Here is a 16,208-nt window from a genome sequence, read left to right on the forward strand (position 1 = left end):
ATTCCTGAGAATAAGTATTTCCAAGACAAGGTCAAGGGGAAAGTTCTTTTTCAAGACAGAAAAAATGTGTCTTAAAAGGTCTTGAATGAAATAAGAAAATACCAAAAGGAAGAAACGTTTTAAGGAGAAAAACCTTTCCTTCTGCTAAGCTGCTGGAAAAGTCCCTGGGCTCCCCAGCTCGGTGGGTAGACAGGACTGGTAAGGCTCTCCCCTCCACCTGTGGAGGTCACAAGTGTGAGTTACTCAGTCATGTCCAACTCTTTGCGACCCCATGGACGGTAGCCCGCCAGGCTCCTCTGTCCATTAAATTCTCCAGGCCAAGAATACTGGAGTGAGTTGCCATTCCCTCCTGCACGGGATATTCCCGACCCACGGATCAAACCTGGGTCTCCGGCATCGCAGGCAGATTCTTTACCATCTGTGATACCAGTGGTGCGGCCAAAAGGCTAGTCTAGTTGCTTTCAAAACATCCCATGCCTTAGCAAGCTCTTTATAAATACTTTCCTCGGAAAAACTGAGTTGCCAAAGAGCAAGATGGAATTTAATAACTTACCTGCAGGGTGTAATCAGAAGAAGGGGAGAGAAAAAGTAAAGCACAGCAGTAGGATCCCTGGACATGGGGGTGGTTCCTTCCATGAGGCTTCTTATTAAGGACATACCACATGCTGGGCACAGTTCTAAGGTCTTTATATATATAAACATTTAATCTCTCAAAGCTTAATAAGACAGCTCCTATGATTTTCCCCATTTTACAGATTTGAAAAAACTAAAAAGAGATGTTACATAATTTGTCCAAGATCATTCTAATTTGCATCACATTTATAAATTTAGGACTACACTTTTGCTAATCCCTAATCAGCTTCATTAACTGAAGAGCAAAAACTAAATAAAGGAATTTGGGAAAAGTACAGTTGTACAAAGCACCTAAGGAAGTGCTAAATACTGAACAACTTTTCCATTTGAGCCTTTATTCTGCCCAACAGGAAAAAAAAAACCTTTCTAAGAAGTTCCTTGTGCTCTAATCTCAAAAGTTATGACCTTTGTTCTCAAGAAGTCACCAATGTTGGGTCTCTTATTTAAATACGGTTTATGTGCTGGGAAAGTGCAGGTACAGAAGTTTCCCTCCTTGACAGACATGGTGAATTGCCTTTTCTCAGGAGGAACACTTCAGGAGATGTTACTGATGATCTCATGTAAAATCCGAATAAATCAGAATTTATGTAGACAGGCGAAGAACTGAAGACTCAGACTAAGTTCCCAAATGCCATTACTTTTATGAGATGAGGGAAAAGATATATGCTTACTTTAAACCACATATCTGAGAAAGCAAAATCCAGTTCTGAAATGTTTCAAAAATCACAGTTTCAATGCCTTTTAGTTATTTAAAACACATACATCAGAATGCGAATACAAACAAATTATTAGTGTATTTTTGGATAACCTCTTGAGATAACTGCTCTCTCTCAAAATAACTCTATTCCTAAATAAACTTTTAGTCTACCATAGAGTACAGCTAAAAATAGGACAATGAATTCTGGCACTTCCTAAAACTAGATCTATATTAAAACACTCACAAATTCACTTGTAGTAAACAATTTATCCTCTTTAGAAATCTTCACATAAGTTTTAAGAGTTCCATACTCCCAACAGAGATAAACACTAAAGGCTTCTATTTGTCTAAGCAAACAAAACATCTTCTTTTTTTTAACCCAGTGGTGTAATAGTGCTTATGGCAGATGTTGAGAATAGGCGATCCCAAGCACAGAGCGGGTCCTTCCAACATTACCAATACAAGGTTCAATGGGCCACAAAGAAACGGAATTGTAACCTAGTAGGGCCCCTAAAACACAACAGGCATCCCCAAGACCATGCATCTTAAATGAACAATGGTCTGCGTTAAGCAACAGGGTTATCAAACTTCAACCTTGCATATTCTTACCCCTGGTGGCTCCCCAATTACTCAAGTCACTCAACAAGCACTGATTAAATACCACTTGTTGTGCCAAGCACAGAGCCTGGTATATAACAGACCCAGAAAAAAATTTTTTGATTTTGTGACCTTGAGGAAACAGAGCCCAAAATAAGTCAAGGCTTCAGTGTAAATGATAAAATGCTTTTAAGATTCCTGTGCCATCAATTGTTGATTTTTTGATGCTGATATTTTTACATAGTATTACTATGGAAATGGCTGGACGGCATCTCTGACTCGATGGACGTTGAGTCTGAGTGAACTCTGGGAGTTGGTGATGGACAGGGAGGCCTGGCGTGCTGCGATTCATGGGGTCGCATAGAGTCGGACACGACTGAGCAACTGAACTGAACTGACTATGGAAATTATATGTACAAGACAGGTGGAAAAAAACAAGGACTAGAAATCATGTAGCTCAGACTCTTCCTGCGGCCCTGGGCCAGCCACTGGGCCTCTTCAGGTCATTAGGAAAATGAGTCTTGAATTCAAAGGTCCTAACTCTTTCCAGTTCTAAAATTCTGTTCTCAATTTGCAATCTTTCTAACTAGTCCTCTGAAATCTTAGGAGACATGATAATCTAACTCTAGTTGTTTCCAAGTGCTCCAACTTTCAGAAATCCAAATAAGCATGAGCCATATCCTATACAGCTTTCACTCTTAAGTGTTTTTTTATGACTCTTCAATCATGTATTAAGAACCTGTCTTTCATGAAAGTGTTCTTTAATTTTTATTTAAGAGTATGTTCTGTAATTTAAAAACTGAAAGGAGCTCATTTTATATATTCTGCATGTGTATATGTTCTAGAAGCCAGCAGTATGTTTCCTTCCCATTATTCTTCGGAGAATATTAAGAGCACTGGACAAATAAGCACATAAAAAAATGCCACACGACTCAAATGGTCAGCTGAGTCCTAATCCAGCAGGTAAAGTAAGAGAAATCAAGGGCTTTGAGGAACTGCATTAAGTAGTTAGTTGCTCCTTCTTAGGATCAGTTACATATTTGTGGGGCCAAGCACAAAATAAACATGCAAGGCTCCTTTCTAAACAAGCATTAACAATTCTGAATGGTGACAGCGCAGCATTCAGCTAAGCAGTCTTTATGTCTTGCACACACCAAGTGGCTGCATGGGTCACAGGCCCATCTCTGTCCCTCTTTGACACTAAACCAACCTCACTAAAACAACCTCAGTAACAATTCCCTATGAAACCAGGCTTAGCCAAACATTTCTTTTAAGCACTTAAAAGTATTATCAATACAGAAAATTACTCAATTTGATACCAAGTATTTTACTGTCCTATTTTTTAAGGATAAAAGGCTGTAGAGCATATCCTATGAGCGTGTAGCAGACTATTAATTCAGTTTGCCTAAGTTCAAATCCTACCTCTACCTGTACTAGCTGTGCAGCCTCAACCAAGTAACTTCTTTGCCGTCCCATTTTCTCATCTATGCAGAGGACATAATCCCATTCATTTCACAAGATTATCAATCCGTGTTTAAAATACAAGTTAATACATATTAAGTACTTAGGACACTACCTACCACATATTACTACAAAAGCTTAGCTATTATTTCTATCTGGAAACTGTCTTCACAGAAAGTTAATCTAAAGGGCAAACTTTAACTTTTAGATGCTTTTTTGGTTAACAATCCAATTTCACAAGTATTTACTAAACACTTACTCAGTAACCTTCCCTTGACAATTTTTCTCTCCCTTCAGTATCATTCTGTCTTCATTAGCTACTTCTGCCTTCTTGGTAGGAAAAAAAATCACTTGACCATAGCCTTTTCAGTATTATTATCGGTTTGAGGTGAATGCCTAGTTTTCAAAAATATTTTCAAGAAACTTTTAAGAAGTAAAATATCTTGGCTAATAGCCAAAAAATATATAATGACACTTAAATTTTTTTACATATATCTTCATGCTATTTTTCCTATAATTTTTAAATACCTAAATTTTTAAAATAGGTATTAACAAGTGCGAGCAGTTCAATGTAAACATGACTGAAATAAGAGTCAAAATTTTTTTGTCCGACAATTTTCTCAAACATGACATATTCTCTCAAAAACCTTTTATCAAGTATTTTATATTCAATTTCTGGCTTTAAAATATTAAATGTTCCTGCCATAAAACTTCAGTTAAATTGGCATTTACATTTTAAATCTGTAAATTAATTTAATATTTTTATTCACATCCAATTTGTAACATTTTAATTAATATGTTCTTTTCCCGATTACAGCGGTTTATATAAAACACAATATAAAAAGGAGTTTCCCTGATGGCTCAGTTGGTAAAGAATCTGCCTGCAATGCAGGAGACCCCAGCTCCATTTCTGGGTTGGGAAGATCCCCTGGAGAAGGGATAGGCTACCCACTCCAGTATTCTTGGGTTTCCTTTATGGCTCAGCTGGTAAAGAATCCACCTGCAATGCGGGAGACCTGGGTTCGATCCCTGGGTTGGGAAGATCCCCTGAAGAAGGGAAAGGCTACGCACTCCAGTATTCTGTCCTGGAGAATTCCATGGACCGTATAATTTCCACGGGGTCGCAGAGAGTCGGACAAGATTGAGCGACTTTCACTTTCACTATAAAACAGTAAAATACTCTTAAGCTTATATGCCTGTACGGTGGAACTAAGGAGACAATTCCGAGTTTTACATGGTAACTTTTCCAAAATGCTCAAAAAAAACTGGAAAACTATTAGGACTTATTGGCCAAAAGACTGCCCTTTGGAAATGAACACTTCTTACACTTTGAGACAAGTTTTTAAACTATTTAACCTGTGAATAAAACTATCTTAAGGTGAAAAGTCACAAATACAGTACAAAAACGTCACCGGCTCAGGACTTAAAAAATACACAGATAAGAAGTTGCTGTGACTGAAGTTGCTGCACCTCAAAGTTTAGAACTTGTGTTAACTCAACGAAGAGCACAGATAACCTACAGACTTCTCTGGGCGCTTCATTTCCTCACTTGTCAGAAATGACAGAAGACTTTCAGATTTAGTACTACACAACCTTTCATGCAAAGTCGTATCATTAACGGGTTAAGGTCTAAAAACACAGACTACTCACACTCACCCTCTAATTTACATGACTTTACTGCTCTGCTCACACCTACCATTCAGAAAGTCACTGAATTACATTCCTAAGTGAAAGTCACAAGAGGAGTCGTTAACATCCAAGCTTTGATGTGGAAAATGCCAATTAAACAAACAGTCGATCAATTTTAGGCTAAAAGCAAAACGGACTGTTCCCAGCAAGACAAGAGGCTGGGCAACTTAAGACCCCGCACAATCAGAAGCTGCCCTAGAGACCTCTGGGACGCGAGCCTCATCTCGGGGCCAGAAGAGGTGAAGAGAAAGTTACCAGGCCTCTAAGGCGGATGCGGGTGGCTGAGGGCCTGTACACGTGTAAAGTGCTCTTCACCTCAAGTTTATCAAGGTTGTCCCCACGCCAGGGTTAGATTCCGGTTTGGGCAGGAGGGGGAAATAAAGGCCGGGGAGCACCATTAAGTGGTGGATATTTCCTGGTTAGTGTATGACGAGTAATAGGTGGTGCATCCATCTTCCGCCGTGTCGTAGCCCCCCAGCAGCACGGCGGCAGCTCTCTTCCCTGGGGGACACTGGCCGAGACTGGCTGCCTGCGGCCCCCAATGCCGAGGGCAAGTGAGCCCCGACCCTCAGACTCCGCTTCTTTCTCGGCTCCCGGGGCCCCTGGACCCAGAGGTTCGGCGCCATTTAGGTCCGGGTTGGGGAAAGGAGGCCCAGGCACTCGAGAGTGGAGTCCTGTCCCGGGAACACACGGAAATGCCTCCTCCCCGCTCCCGGGGTTCCTGCTCCGCCAGGCCCAACCGGAAGGCGGCCGCGGGGCTCGGCCCGGCAGCCGGGCCGTCCAGGCCGCGCCGGGCCTGCCGAGGCGGCGGGCCGCGGGGAACGGGCGGAGGCGGCCGCGCCGGCAGGGAGCGCTTCTTCTCACCGTGTGCTCGTGCTCGTCCGCCCGGGCCCGGGGCAGCAGCAGCAGCAACAGCGCGGCGGCCGCCGCCACGCCGGGAGCGCCCGGCAGCGGCCTCATCCTCCGCGCTCCCACCGGACCGGCGCCGGCCCACCGACTCCTCCTCCGCCGCCGCCTCCGCCGCGGCCGATTCGCATCCACGGGGCGCGGACAGACGCACGGGGCCCGGGCCCAGCCGCTGGCTCCTCCGCGCCGCCGCCGTCACCGCCCGCTCCGGAGCCTCCCCCGCCCCCCGCGCCTCCCTGCCTCTTCCTCTGACTCAGCCACGTCATCCGGCCACCCCGGCACACGCCGGAAGTGCCTGGCGACGCGGGGCCGCAACCGCCGCCGGCCGCCCCGCCCGGGAGGCGCGAGCCCGTGGCCGCTGAGGGCCGCCCGAGGGTCCGGCCGGGCCGCCCGCCGGCTCCCGAGGTCGGCGGCACGCATACTGGCCCCGGCCTCGCGCCCCTCGCGGCTGCCTGGCCCTCAGCGCAGGGCCGAAGCCGCCTCCGTTCCAGCTGTGCGACCTGGGTCAAAACGCTTAACTGTACCTGGCCTCATTTTCCTCGGCTGTGAAGCGGGGTAATAGTATGAGCTGCCCCATCTCGGTTGCGGGGATCAGATCAAATAACCCTCACCGGAGTTCGGCTCCCGCCGAGAATCAATCACCAGCTCCATAATCGTCATTAAAGGAGGTTGCTAAACTGGTGCCGGGTTGGATGAGTGTCATAAAATCCCTGAATATTTATTGAACCTCTACTATTCAATCTTTTTAAAATTCTTGTTGGTTTATTTGTTGAATCTCCTGTCCACAGATATAAACACCTCTTAGAATCTAAGCTTTCCTAAGCAGAGATGCTGTTCACTGACATGTACTAGAACAGTGTCAGGCCCATTGTGGAAACTCAAAAAGTTATTTGTCAAATATATAAACATCTGGACCCTGGAGTCGAGTTGTCTCAGCCATCAGCAGTCAACAAGTACTAGCATTTGTTATCTTAGAAGTATCTAAAGAATTTATTTTTGCTCTCCCCTCCTAGTAACAGCCAGTCGTCTACACCTCACTCACCATGTATTGCAACAACCTCCTAACAGGATTCTTATTACCGGTCTTCCTTACCTATTTATCCTCCCCAACAGGTACCAGAGTGATTCTTCTATGAAGAAAGCTGACTATATCACTGCCTTGCTTAAAATACTCCTGGTATATTGTCTACATAAATCAAGAAGTCACAGCTAATATTTTCATCTGCTAGGCACTATTCAGAGCATTTCACATGTATTGACTGAATCCTTAGGCAACAGGCACTGTATGTTCATTCTACAGAAATGGTAACAGAAGCACAGAAAGGTTAAGTGGTTACTGAAGGACTTGATCCAAGCATCTGGCTTCAGAATCAGTCTTTTGTTTTTAATTTTTATCTTTATTTATTTATTATTTGGCTGTATTCGGTCTTCATTGCGGCACTTGGGTTTTTTATTTGCAGCATATGAACACTTAGTTGTGGCACGTGGGATTTAGTTCCCCCACCAGGGATCGAACCTGGGCCCCCTACATTGGGAGTATGGAGTCTTAGCCACTGAACCACCAAGAAAGCCCCAGAATCAGTATTTCTTACTACGAATGGACCGCCATCCATACAATCATTTTAAGAAATGAAGTAGACTTGTATATACTGGCATGGAATGATAGCCAAGAGACAATTTTAAGTGAAAAAATTTACAAGTATAGACTGTAATTCCATTTTGAATGATATTAGTCTAACCACAGAAAATAATCTGAAAGATTATGACTCAAACCATTAACAGTGTACATGACTGCCAATGTTTGAGTGTTTTATACAATGGGTATGTGCTATATGTGTAATTAGAGAAAAATTCCTTCCTAAAGGATAATCCTATTAGCATGCAACTACAGAATCAGTTCCCAATTTATCTCCTCAACTTTACCTCCCACTGATCTCTGCTCAGGCTACATCCCTATATTTCCCAAATACACCAGATTCTTTTATACCTCTGTACCTTTGCTCTTGTTTTTTTAATTTTTATTGGAGTATAATTGATTTACATGTTATATTAGTTTTTGCTGCACAGCAAAGTGAATCAGTTGTATATACACATTCATCCACTCTTTTTTAGATTCTTCAATGTTCCCTTTGCCTAGAATGGAAATGAATGGACAACCTTTGTTTACTCATTTTCCTGGCCTAAATGAATGACCTCTTCAGTGAAACCTTGCATGATGCCCTCAGGAAGTTAAGTATCCCTTCTTCAGAATTCCAGCTGCATTTATGTCATAATTACCATAGTCTCATTTCCTCTTCTGTACTGCATTCTGACCCTTTTTGATGGCAGCCACTACCTTTTTGACCCTTTTTGATGGCAGCTGTTGCGACAGTGCTTGTCACATCATAGACATTCAATAACTATTTACTGAAGACATTCATAAGTGAAAAGTCAAATAGCATAGAAGGATTTAAAGAACACTTTCCAAATAGTCCAAGAGGCATCACAAAGGCAGTACGTGATTAATTGCTGAATGAATCATACACCAGTAATTGCAATAGAAGTCAGAGGAGGTGTCATCCATCTTTGCATATCCTTCAGAGCACCTAGCACTGTGACTTGCTCATAGTGTAAGCTCAGTGAATGCTCCGTGAATGAATAATCACAGCTCTTGAATCAAGTGATGATGGGCAATTGAAGAATAAGCAGTGTAAGTGCTGAATTAAGATGGATGAGTAGTTTCTTGCTTAACATCCATCACCAGCCTCCACAGATTTGAGGCATTAAGCATTTGCTCTGTATTGTCAGGAGCACTAGGTTGGCAATTGCTTGTGGGTGGGGAGAACACAGGGCTTCCCTGGTTGCTCAGACTGTAAAAAATCTGCCCAATAATGCAGGAGACTCAGGTTCAATCTCTGGGTCAGGAAGATCCCCTGGAGAAGGAAATGGCAGCCCACTCCAATATTCTTGCCTGGAGAATTCCATGGACAGAGGACCCTGGTGGGCTACAGTCCATGGGGGTCACAAAGAGTCAGACACAACTGAGTAAGGGAGGACACAAGAAAAAGAATTCATTTGGGCAGTGTAGACTTAGAACTAGGAAATTTACACACATAACAGACAACAGGCATAGCAGTGTACAAAAAAGGAATTGCACAAAATGTGACAGTGCAAATGTGCAAAAGGCAATATGAACAATGAGCAAGAGAAAAGCAGACCCTGTTTTGGTGGCATATTTGGGAAAGTTTAATGAGAGAAAGAGCATGTAGGGCCATTAATGCAAGGAATATTTATTGAACAACTGTTATGTGCCAGGAACTCTGGTAGGTACAAGGAAATGATGATAAATAGCTTTAGGTGATAAAAGTCTGATAACGAGTTGGCTTGGGAAGAAAGAATAGGAGATAAAGTAGCTAGAGGCAAAGGAATATGGTTTCAAAGATTCTTGGAGCCTGATGACCTCAAGGCTCAAAAATCATTAGTACTGGACTTCCCCAGTGGTCCAGTGGTTAAGAGTGCAGTGCAGTGGACACCAGTCCGATCACTGGTCTGGGAAGATCCCACATGCCATGGGGCAACTAAGCCCACGCACCACATTAATTATCAAGCCTGCGCTCGAGCCTGCAAGCCTCAGCTCCTGAAGCCGTGTGCCTAGAGCCTGTGCTCTCTCCAAGAGAAGCCACCGCAATGAGTGAGTCCACACACAATAACTAGAGAGTGTCCCCCACTCTCCACAGCTAGAAAAGGCCCGTGCAGAGCAACAAAGGCCCAAACAAAGCATAGCAAAAAATATATAGATAAATATATTTTTAGAAAATCTTTAGTACTCAAGGGCACCATCAAAATCAGGGTGGTTCTGCCAAACTGGAGAGTGAAAAACACTAATGTCTTATTTCATCAGTTTCTTCATCTGGATTAATGACCTCCTTCCCTGACACCAAAAAGATTGAGGGGGGAAATGCCAGTGAAAGGCAACCCCTCCAAAATGGTTGTAGAACCTCTTCTTTTGTGGTAGTTCTAATAAGACTCAGTTGGTTAAGGAGTTTATGACTACCGAATGATCCAGAAAACCACAGTTTCAATCGTTTATTTTTGGTAAACACAACCATCAAAAGTTTGGTCTATAGATGACAAAATATCTTCTGATTTCCATCCTCAGCTACCTTTTCTTTGAAACTCTATTTCTTCTTTCTACTTTGTTATGTTTGCCTTGCTAGTAACCTACTTTTCTATTGTTATTTATCACCTTCTGCCTCTACCTTTTCTGTTCTAGCTGAAATGTTCTAGATACTGAGGAACTTTAAAATTGTTTTGAATTCTTTCTTTAGGAAGCAATCACTTAAAACATTTGGTTCTTAGACCAAAGAACAACTAAGGCTATTATAAGTTATAAGTTGTATTATGATACAACAAAGTTCCCATTTTACTGTTTCTCACACATTTCTTTTAGCTGATCTGTCATACCAACAATAGAGGGCATGGAACAGGAGCTGCCACATAAGACGACCCCTTGCTAACTAGGTGGTCACTCCAGTATGATGGTCTCCTTCCTTCCTTCAGAATGAATGATTCCTCACCCCTAGCCTTAGTCCTAAACTTACAAAGTTGAAGCACCTTAGGTTATTACTAAACACAAAACATTTTATTTTACAGATGATGGGTAGTCAAGGTAGGTGAATTCATCAAGTCAGCAGCAGTCCAAAATAAAATCATTTTCCTGACTTCCAAGCCAGTGTTCTTTCCCTGCATCATGCTAACTAACTCTTACTGCATGGCTAGCTAAGACACTTTAAATGGGCTTTGGCAGGCTAGCCAGGGAACCCACAATTTATTACAGTTTCTATGAGAAAACTAATTCTGAGTTGTGCTCAGAATTCAGAACATATCCTTCAACCTCCTACTCCTCTCACCACTCTGGTGAACATAGTATCTGGCCACAGGAATGAATGGAGAAGACTGTTTTTTATTCTTAATAACTTATTATACTTGGAAATGAATAGAACACAATTTGTTTATCAAACCAAAGCAAATATTTATACAGTCAGAGTCCTCAAAATTGAGGACCGATTTTTAGGATGAATCTTCTAGAGATATCCAAATTAGCTACTTGTCTTTCTTAGAAATAAATCCATTACTAATGCTTCCTCAGCTAACCAGTTGCAAATCCACACAGTATTCTTTGAAAGACAAGCATAGAAAACCAACTTACTTCCTGGAGCAAACGGGAGAGGGATCTAAAAATCCCAGTAGGGTGGACTAGGATCCCTGTTTTTTAATAACAAAGAAAGACAAAAGGAGGGGGAAAGAGCAGGTAACTTAGCTTGATGTGAAAAATATTCATTTAAGTCATTTACATAGTATTACTTTACCTAATTATGGCAAAGCCTTAGGGATTATTCACATTATTAAATATGTCAAGTTAAATTATTTGATTGTAATACAAACCTCCTGTTTAGAGTCTCTCAGTATTCATACTTTGTTGCTCATATAGTTGGGTTATCTGCTCACAGGTTTTAACATAAGATGAAGGAACAGTGCTGGACTGGGAACTGGAGGACAGTGTACCTTGCACAGTTAGAGGCAAAGGCAATGGCAGTGAATAGGACTAACAGCTTCACTGTCTATTGAGCCAGTTTGTAAAATCTTGGGGAAGGAGAGGCATCATGTAGGGAACTTTTTAACCATCTCTTTGGATACCTAGTTACAATTTAGTTTCTGATTCTCATTGTACTTAAATTCATGGTTTTGTTACATACTGTATTCCTAAAAATGTTTACTAAGGTTGAGTGTGTGGAAACTGAGTAAATTTAAATTATAATGAGTGGTTCTGTTTCTGGAGAATGAAAAATTTCACTCCATCATTTAGAAATATTCCTTAATAACATGGTCCCCATGCTTCATAGAAATTTTTCATTTTCTTCTTTTACACACAATCATTTTGGATGTTCAATGAACATTCAATGAGGATTTAAGACTTGCCATTTTTGACTTGGCATTCCTGATCATTTCAGCCCACATCTCAAGTGTACCGTATTTATGAAACCCAGATTTCTCATAAGTACTTTCAATTTTATGTTTTCCACTTATTTTCCTACAAGAATAAAATGCCATAAAATATTCCAATATTACACAGTGACGTGCATACAAAGATGGTAACACTATTGGCTAGCAGTAGATTTTGCCATGTTACTGATCTAAATGTTTATTTATCAAAGAATCTTAAAAAAAAATTAAATTTGGCATCCAAAAGGAGGCTTAGAGGCATTAAATATTTTTAAAAGTATAGCTTTATCAAGATCAAGCATGCTTAAAATAGAGACTGTCTATAAATAAGAGGAATACCAGTCTTATATTTCTTGTTCTCCTTTTATCTCATATTTCCTTATTTCTCCCAGATAAGTGACAAGGAGAGTAAAGGGACCATTCCAAAACAGCTACTGTGTGCCAGGAATTGTGGTAGGTAATTTGCACAAATGCTCTCTTCAAGGCCAGTGCCAATAGTGTATTTTATGTCAGGGAAAAAAAAAAGCAGAAAAACAAAAACCCAAGATCCCAGAAGCTATTAACTTCCCTCAATCATTGTTTGCTGAACTGAGGAATTTGACTGAAAAAGAACCATTCATCATTAGAAAAGGACTCAATAAAACTGTACTTAAATGGATCTTTAATAGTATAGGTTTTATATCTTTGTGTGGGATGGAGAATAATTTCATGGAGAACCATCAGATTTCTGATAATTTTTAAAGAAACGGGTTTGATACTAATTTTACTGTATATTTAAGCATCAAATTAAAGACCTGTGTTTTCAAGGTAGATTTATGTGCTAGGAACTCAAAATTAATGGTATACCTAAGGCTCTACATTCTCTGCACAGATTTCCCAAACCTGGTGTTAATAACAAGTGTATAGTAAAACAGAAGACTATTTCTATTTTAAGGCCTTCCTTCTTCTTCTGACCCCTCAGCAGAGTGAAATTCAAGGACCCCCCCACCCCCATCTCCTATGGCCAGAACTAAGGTCTATGAAGGATGCAGAGCAATGAGTGGGGTCCCTGGCCTGCCAAGCTTCTGGTTCCCAACCACTTTTAGATGTTCCTAGGCAAGCATACTGAATTATAAATGCCCCAAATACTTGATAGTTCCATACCTGGGAGACATGGAAAAAGGAAACTTCTAGAAGGTCAATAGTCACTGAACACATTTCTGTATCTGGGCATCTTTTGAGGGAGAGAGCTTGGCCATTTGGATATGGGAAGTGTGATGACCTGGAATCAGCAGGTCCAGATTCTAGACCCACCTCTTCCTCTAACCAACTGAGTACTCTTGGCTCCAGGCTTCAGTGACATTAGATTTTCCTTCTATCTAAAAGGAGTTAGGACTAATCCCTCTCTAAAGTCCTTTTGAGTTTGCTGTATGTGACCAGCCCTGGCATTTAAACACACTCCTGAAGCTACAGAAAAGCTGAAGGAAGAATCATTTAAAAATTAGGATATACCTTCTTGCTTGAATACTGTAAGTTTTAAATCATAACCACAGAAGTTAGATTGGACTAACAAATAAGTAAGACCTAATATAAGTGCATTTCTGTAAAATCACTTGTACATTTCTGATCAATCTTTCAGGCTCCTGACATGCCAAATTAGTCCAGTTCCAATTAAGTCATCATCCTTTTGGCAAACGAGGATATGGATCAATAGATGATGGTGAATGAAGTTTTTAGTTTTTCGATTCTTTGTGCCTTAATAATATCTTCTTCAAGGTAAGCCCAAACCAGCAGGGCCGCAGCAATATCAGTGATGAGAGTGGGTCTTAAGGTCAGTGGTCAGGCCATAAAACTCAACATGAAGACATCATTAACAGGCTGAAAACTGCAAGTCTCAAAGTCCAGAAGGAGGTAGCCTTAAGGAGGTGGAATCAGCGACCTCTGGGTGGAACAGGTGGAGGAGGATGGAAGATCTCCCTGGTCGGAGGCCTGAAATGAAAGACAAAGCAATTATGATCAAACAGATTTGATGAACTACTTCTTAGGAATCCATGATTTGTTGCAAACTTAGTATACTGTGGTATACTATGCAAAGGACACATCCTTCAACTAATAAAACTGGAGACACATATGAACTTTTCAGTGGCATACATGCTGATCTGTGGATTGCAATCCTAGCCAACATTAGAATCACTCCGGATGGAGGGCTTTGAAAAATACCAGTTCCCAGGCTCAATTCCAGACCTATCTCTATCAATTCCATCATCATCTCTGGAGGATAAGGCTCAAGCATGACAACATGCAAATCGTGTTCCTCCTTCAACCAGTTGTATTAACCATGTGGTTTATTTTGTGAAGCTTTGACATCGGAGTCCTGGCAGTCCTGGAAGGCCTGCCCCTCTGAGGGTAAGCTAATTCCTCTAAACAGCCTGCAGTTAGCACACATTTCACATGCAAACTAACCAATCTAGAGTCCATATCCCAATCACCTCCAGTACTGGGACTCTCAAAAGTCCAGGCCTCTATCCAACTGCCCTAATCACCCCAGGACCAGGTGTAGGACAACTGGAGACAGCCCCTGAGCCCCCCAAAGCCTGCAGAAATTTCACAAACTAGCCAATCCTAAATCTGCCTAGCCTGCCTCATTGGTTCCTTCCTGCAGAACCCACAAGAAAAGTTCCTGCCCATCTTTCTCCCCTACCTGCCCTCTCTCCTGCCTAAACCTGGGGCTTTCCTGGGTGTCTCGCCCCAGCATAATGTGCCTGCCTCCTCTTGAGATCTAAAAGTATAACAAACCACCTATTCAATGGCAGTTGTCTCCTGATATGCTGACCTTGCCACACCTAAATAATAATAAAATCTATATTTAAAACTCCAGTGATTCAAATATGCAGCCAGGCAGCAGACACTGCAGTAGGGAGATCCCTTGAGAGAGGACTTAAGAATTTCTGAAGTCAGCTTCTCACAACTACTTCTACTTGGGATCACTCAGTGTTGTCTCAACTCCACATCCACTTTCCTAGAAGCCTCCCTCCACATTAGCCTAGATGGTTTTTGAACAGTGCTAAAACAACACTCCAGATAGACCTGGGGGAATGTATTTACAAGAGGTTCAACAATCGAGATGGAATTTCCATATGTGTGCTGTAAAACCAATATTTAATTCTCTTGGAAGCAAGTCAATAAGTCAAGAAAGAGCACTTTGTCAAGTGCTGTAATTGAACTGTGCTACCCTGGAATTGCATACTTGATTGAATGAATCGATGAGTAAATATTTATTAAATGTCTCTTGAATGCAAGTTTTGCATAGGTCAAGGAAACAATAAAGGAGTTAGGAAAAGATGGGCCATCTCAGAAGGCAGAGAGGGAGGCAGAAGTAGACAAGAATAACAACAGATATCCTCACGAGGTCCTACAGTGGCACCTGGGAGTAGAAGGTTTTGTGTGGTTGTCTCTTTATCCAGAGAAAACAGTCTCCTTCCATTGCCCCAACCTGCCCTATGAACCGTGAGCTTAGAGGAGAAAGCTGAAGAACCCTCGGGTGTTAGCAGTCATCACCTAAATTAGCTGAGGCTGGCTTGATGGTTTCCTTCCTTCCTCTCAACAAACATGTATCGTCTATGCATTAACCTCTGGTGTGGGATTTAACAGTAAGTAAAGTGGGCATTGATCCCACCCTCAAAGTGCTTAGACTATAATGGATGAGGCAGACAGTAGGGAAAGTCAGTGCACTGTACCAAATGTTTTGTTAGGGGACGTTCATAACCTGTGAACGCATGGCAGAGGCATTCATGCACACATCTGAAGGACAAGTTCAACAAGTGCAAACCTCTCTGTTTCTCATCTGCCAGACAGAGGTAAAGATGCCCACACTGCAGTAATGTGTGCCACCTGGAGGTGACAGGTGGAAGATGGAGAGCACCTTCTGGCTTAGAGTAGGCACTCAAGAGGTAAAGCTAATAATTTTATTTGTGGTGAAAGACCTGTTCTTAGACCTTCTCCCCATGTATGCCCCATGAGCCTTACATTTTACCTTCCATCACAAACAGAGGCATGATTCCCTCCTGGTTACTCTTCCTCTGTTGACCCACTCTGCAACTGAGCAGGTCTGCAAGCAAACCTGGAGAAGGAAATGGCACCCCACTCCAGTACTCTTGCCTGGAGAGTTCTGTGGACAGAGGAGCCTGGTGGGCTGCTGTCCATGGGGTCACACAGAATCAGACACGACTGAAGCGACTTAGCATGCTTGCATGCATTGGAGAAG

General features: G+C 42.0%; 2 protein-coding genes across 3 annotated transcripts in view; both read right to left on the reverse strand.

Annotated features, from left to right (window-relative positions):
* TM9SF3 (transmembrane 9 superfamily member 3) overlaps positions 1-6,132 on the reverse strand; it is a 61,988-nt gene extending 55,856 nt beyond the window's left edge. The window contains exon 1 of the mRNA XM_040254641.1: positions 5,942-6,132. Coding sequence (XP_040110575.1) covers positions 5,942-6,037 — 96 coding nt within the window. The 5' untranslated portion in view covers positions 6,038-6,132. The remainder of the gene's footprint in view (positions 1-5,941) is intronic.
* A 3,901-nt stretch (positions 6,133-10,033) lies between these two features.
* Positions 10,034-16,208, reverse strand: part of PIK3AP1 (phosphoinositide-3-kinase adaptor protein 1) — a 123,362-nt gene continuing 117,187 nt past the window's right edge. For both annotated transcript variants that reach the window (XM_040254642.1, XM_040254643.1), the window contains one exon: positions 10,034-13,933. In XM_040254642.1, the coding sequence (XP_040110576.1) occupies positions 13,876-13,933 (58 nt within the window). In that variant the 3' untranslated portion in view covers positions 10,034-13,875. The remainder of the gene's footprint in view (positions 13,934-16,208) is intronic.

The sequence above is a fragment of the Oryx dammah genome, unplaced genomic scaffold, assembly GCF_014754425.2.
Source record: "Oryx dammah isolate SB20612 unplaced genomic scaffold, SCBI_Odam_1.1 HiC_scaffold_14, whole genome shotgun sequence".
Lineage (NCBI taxonomy): Eukaryota > Metazoa > Chordata > Mammalia > Artiodactyla > Bovidae > Oryx > Oryx dammah.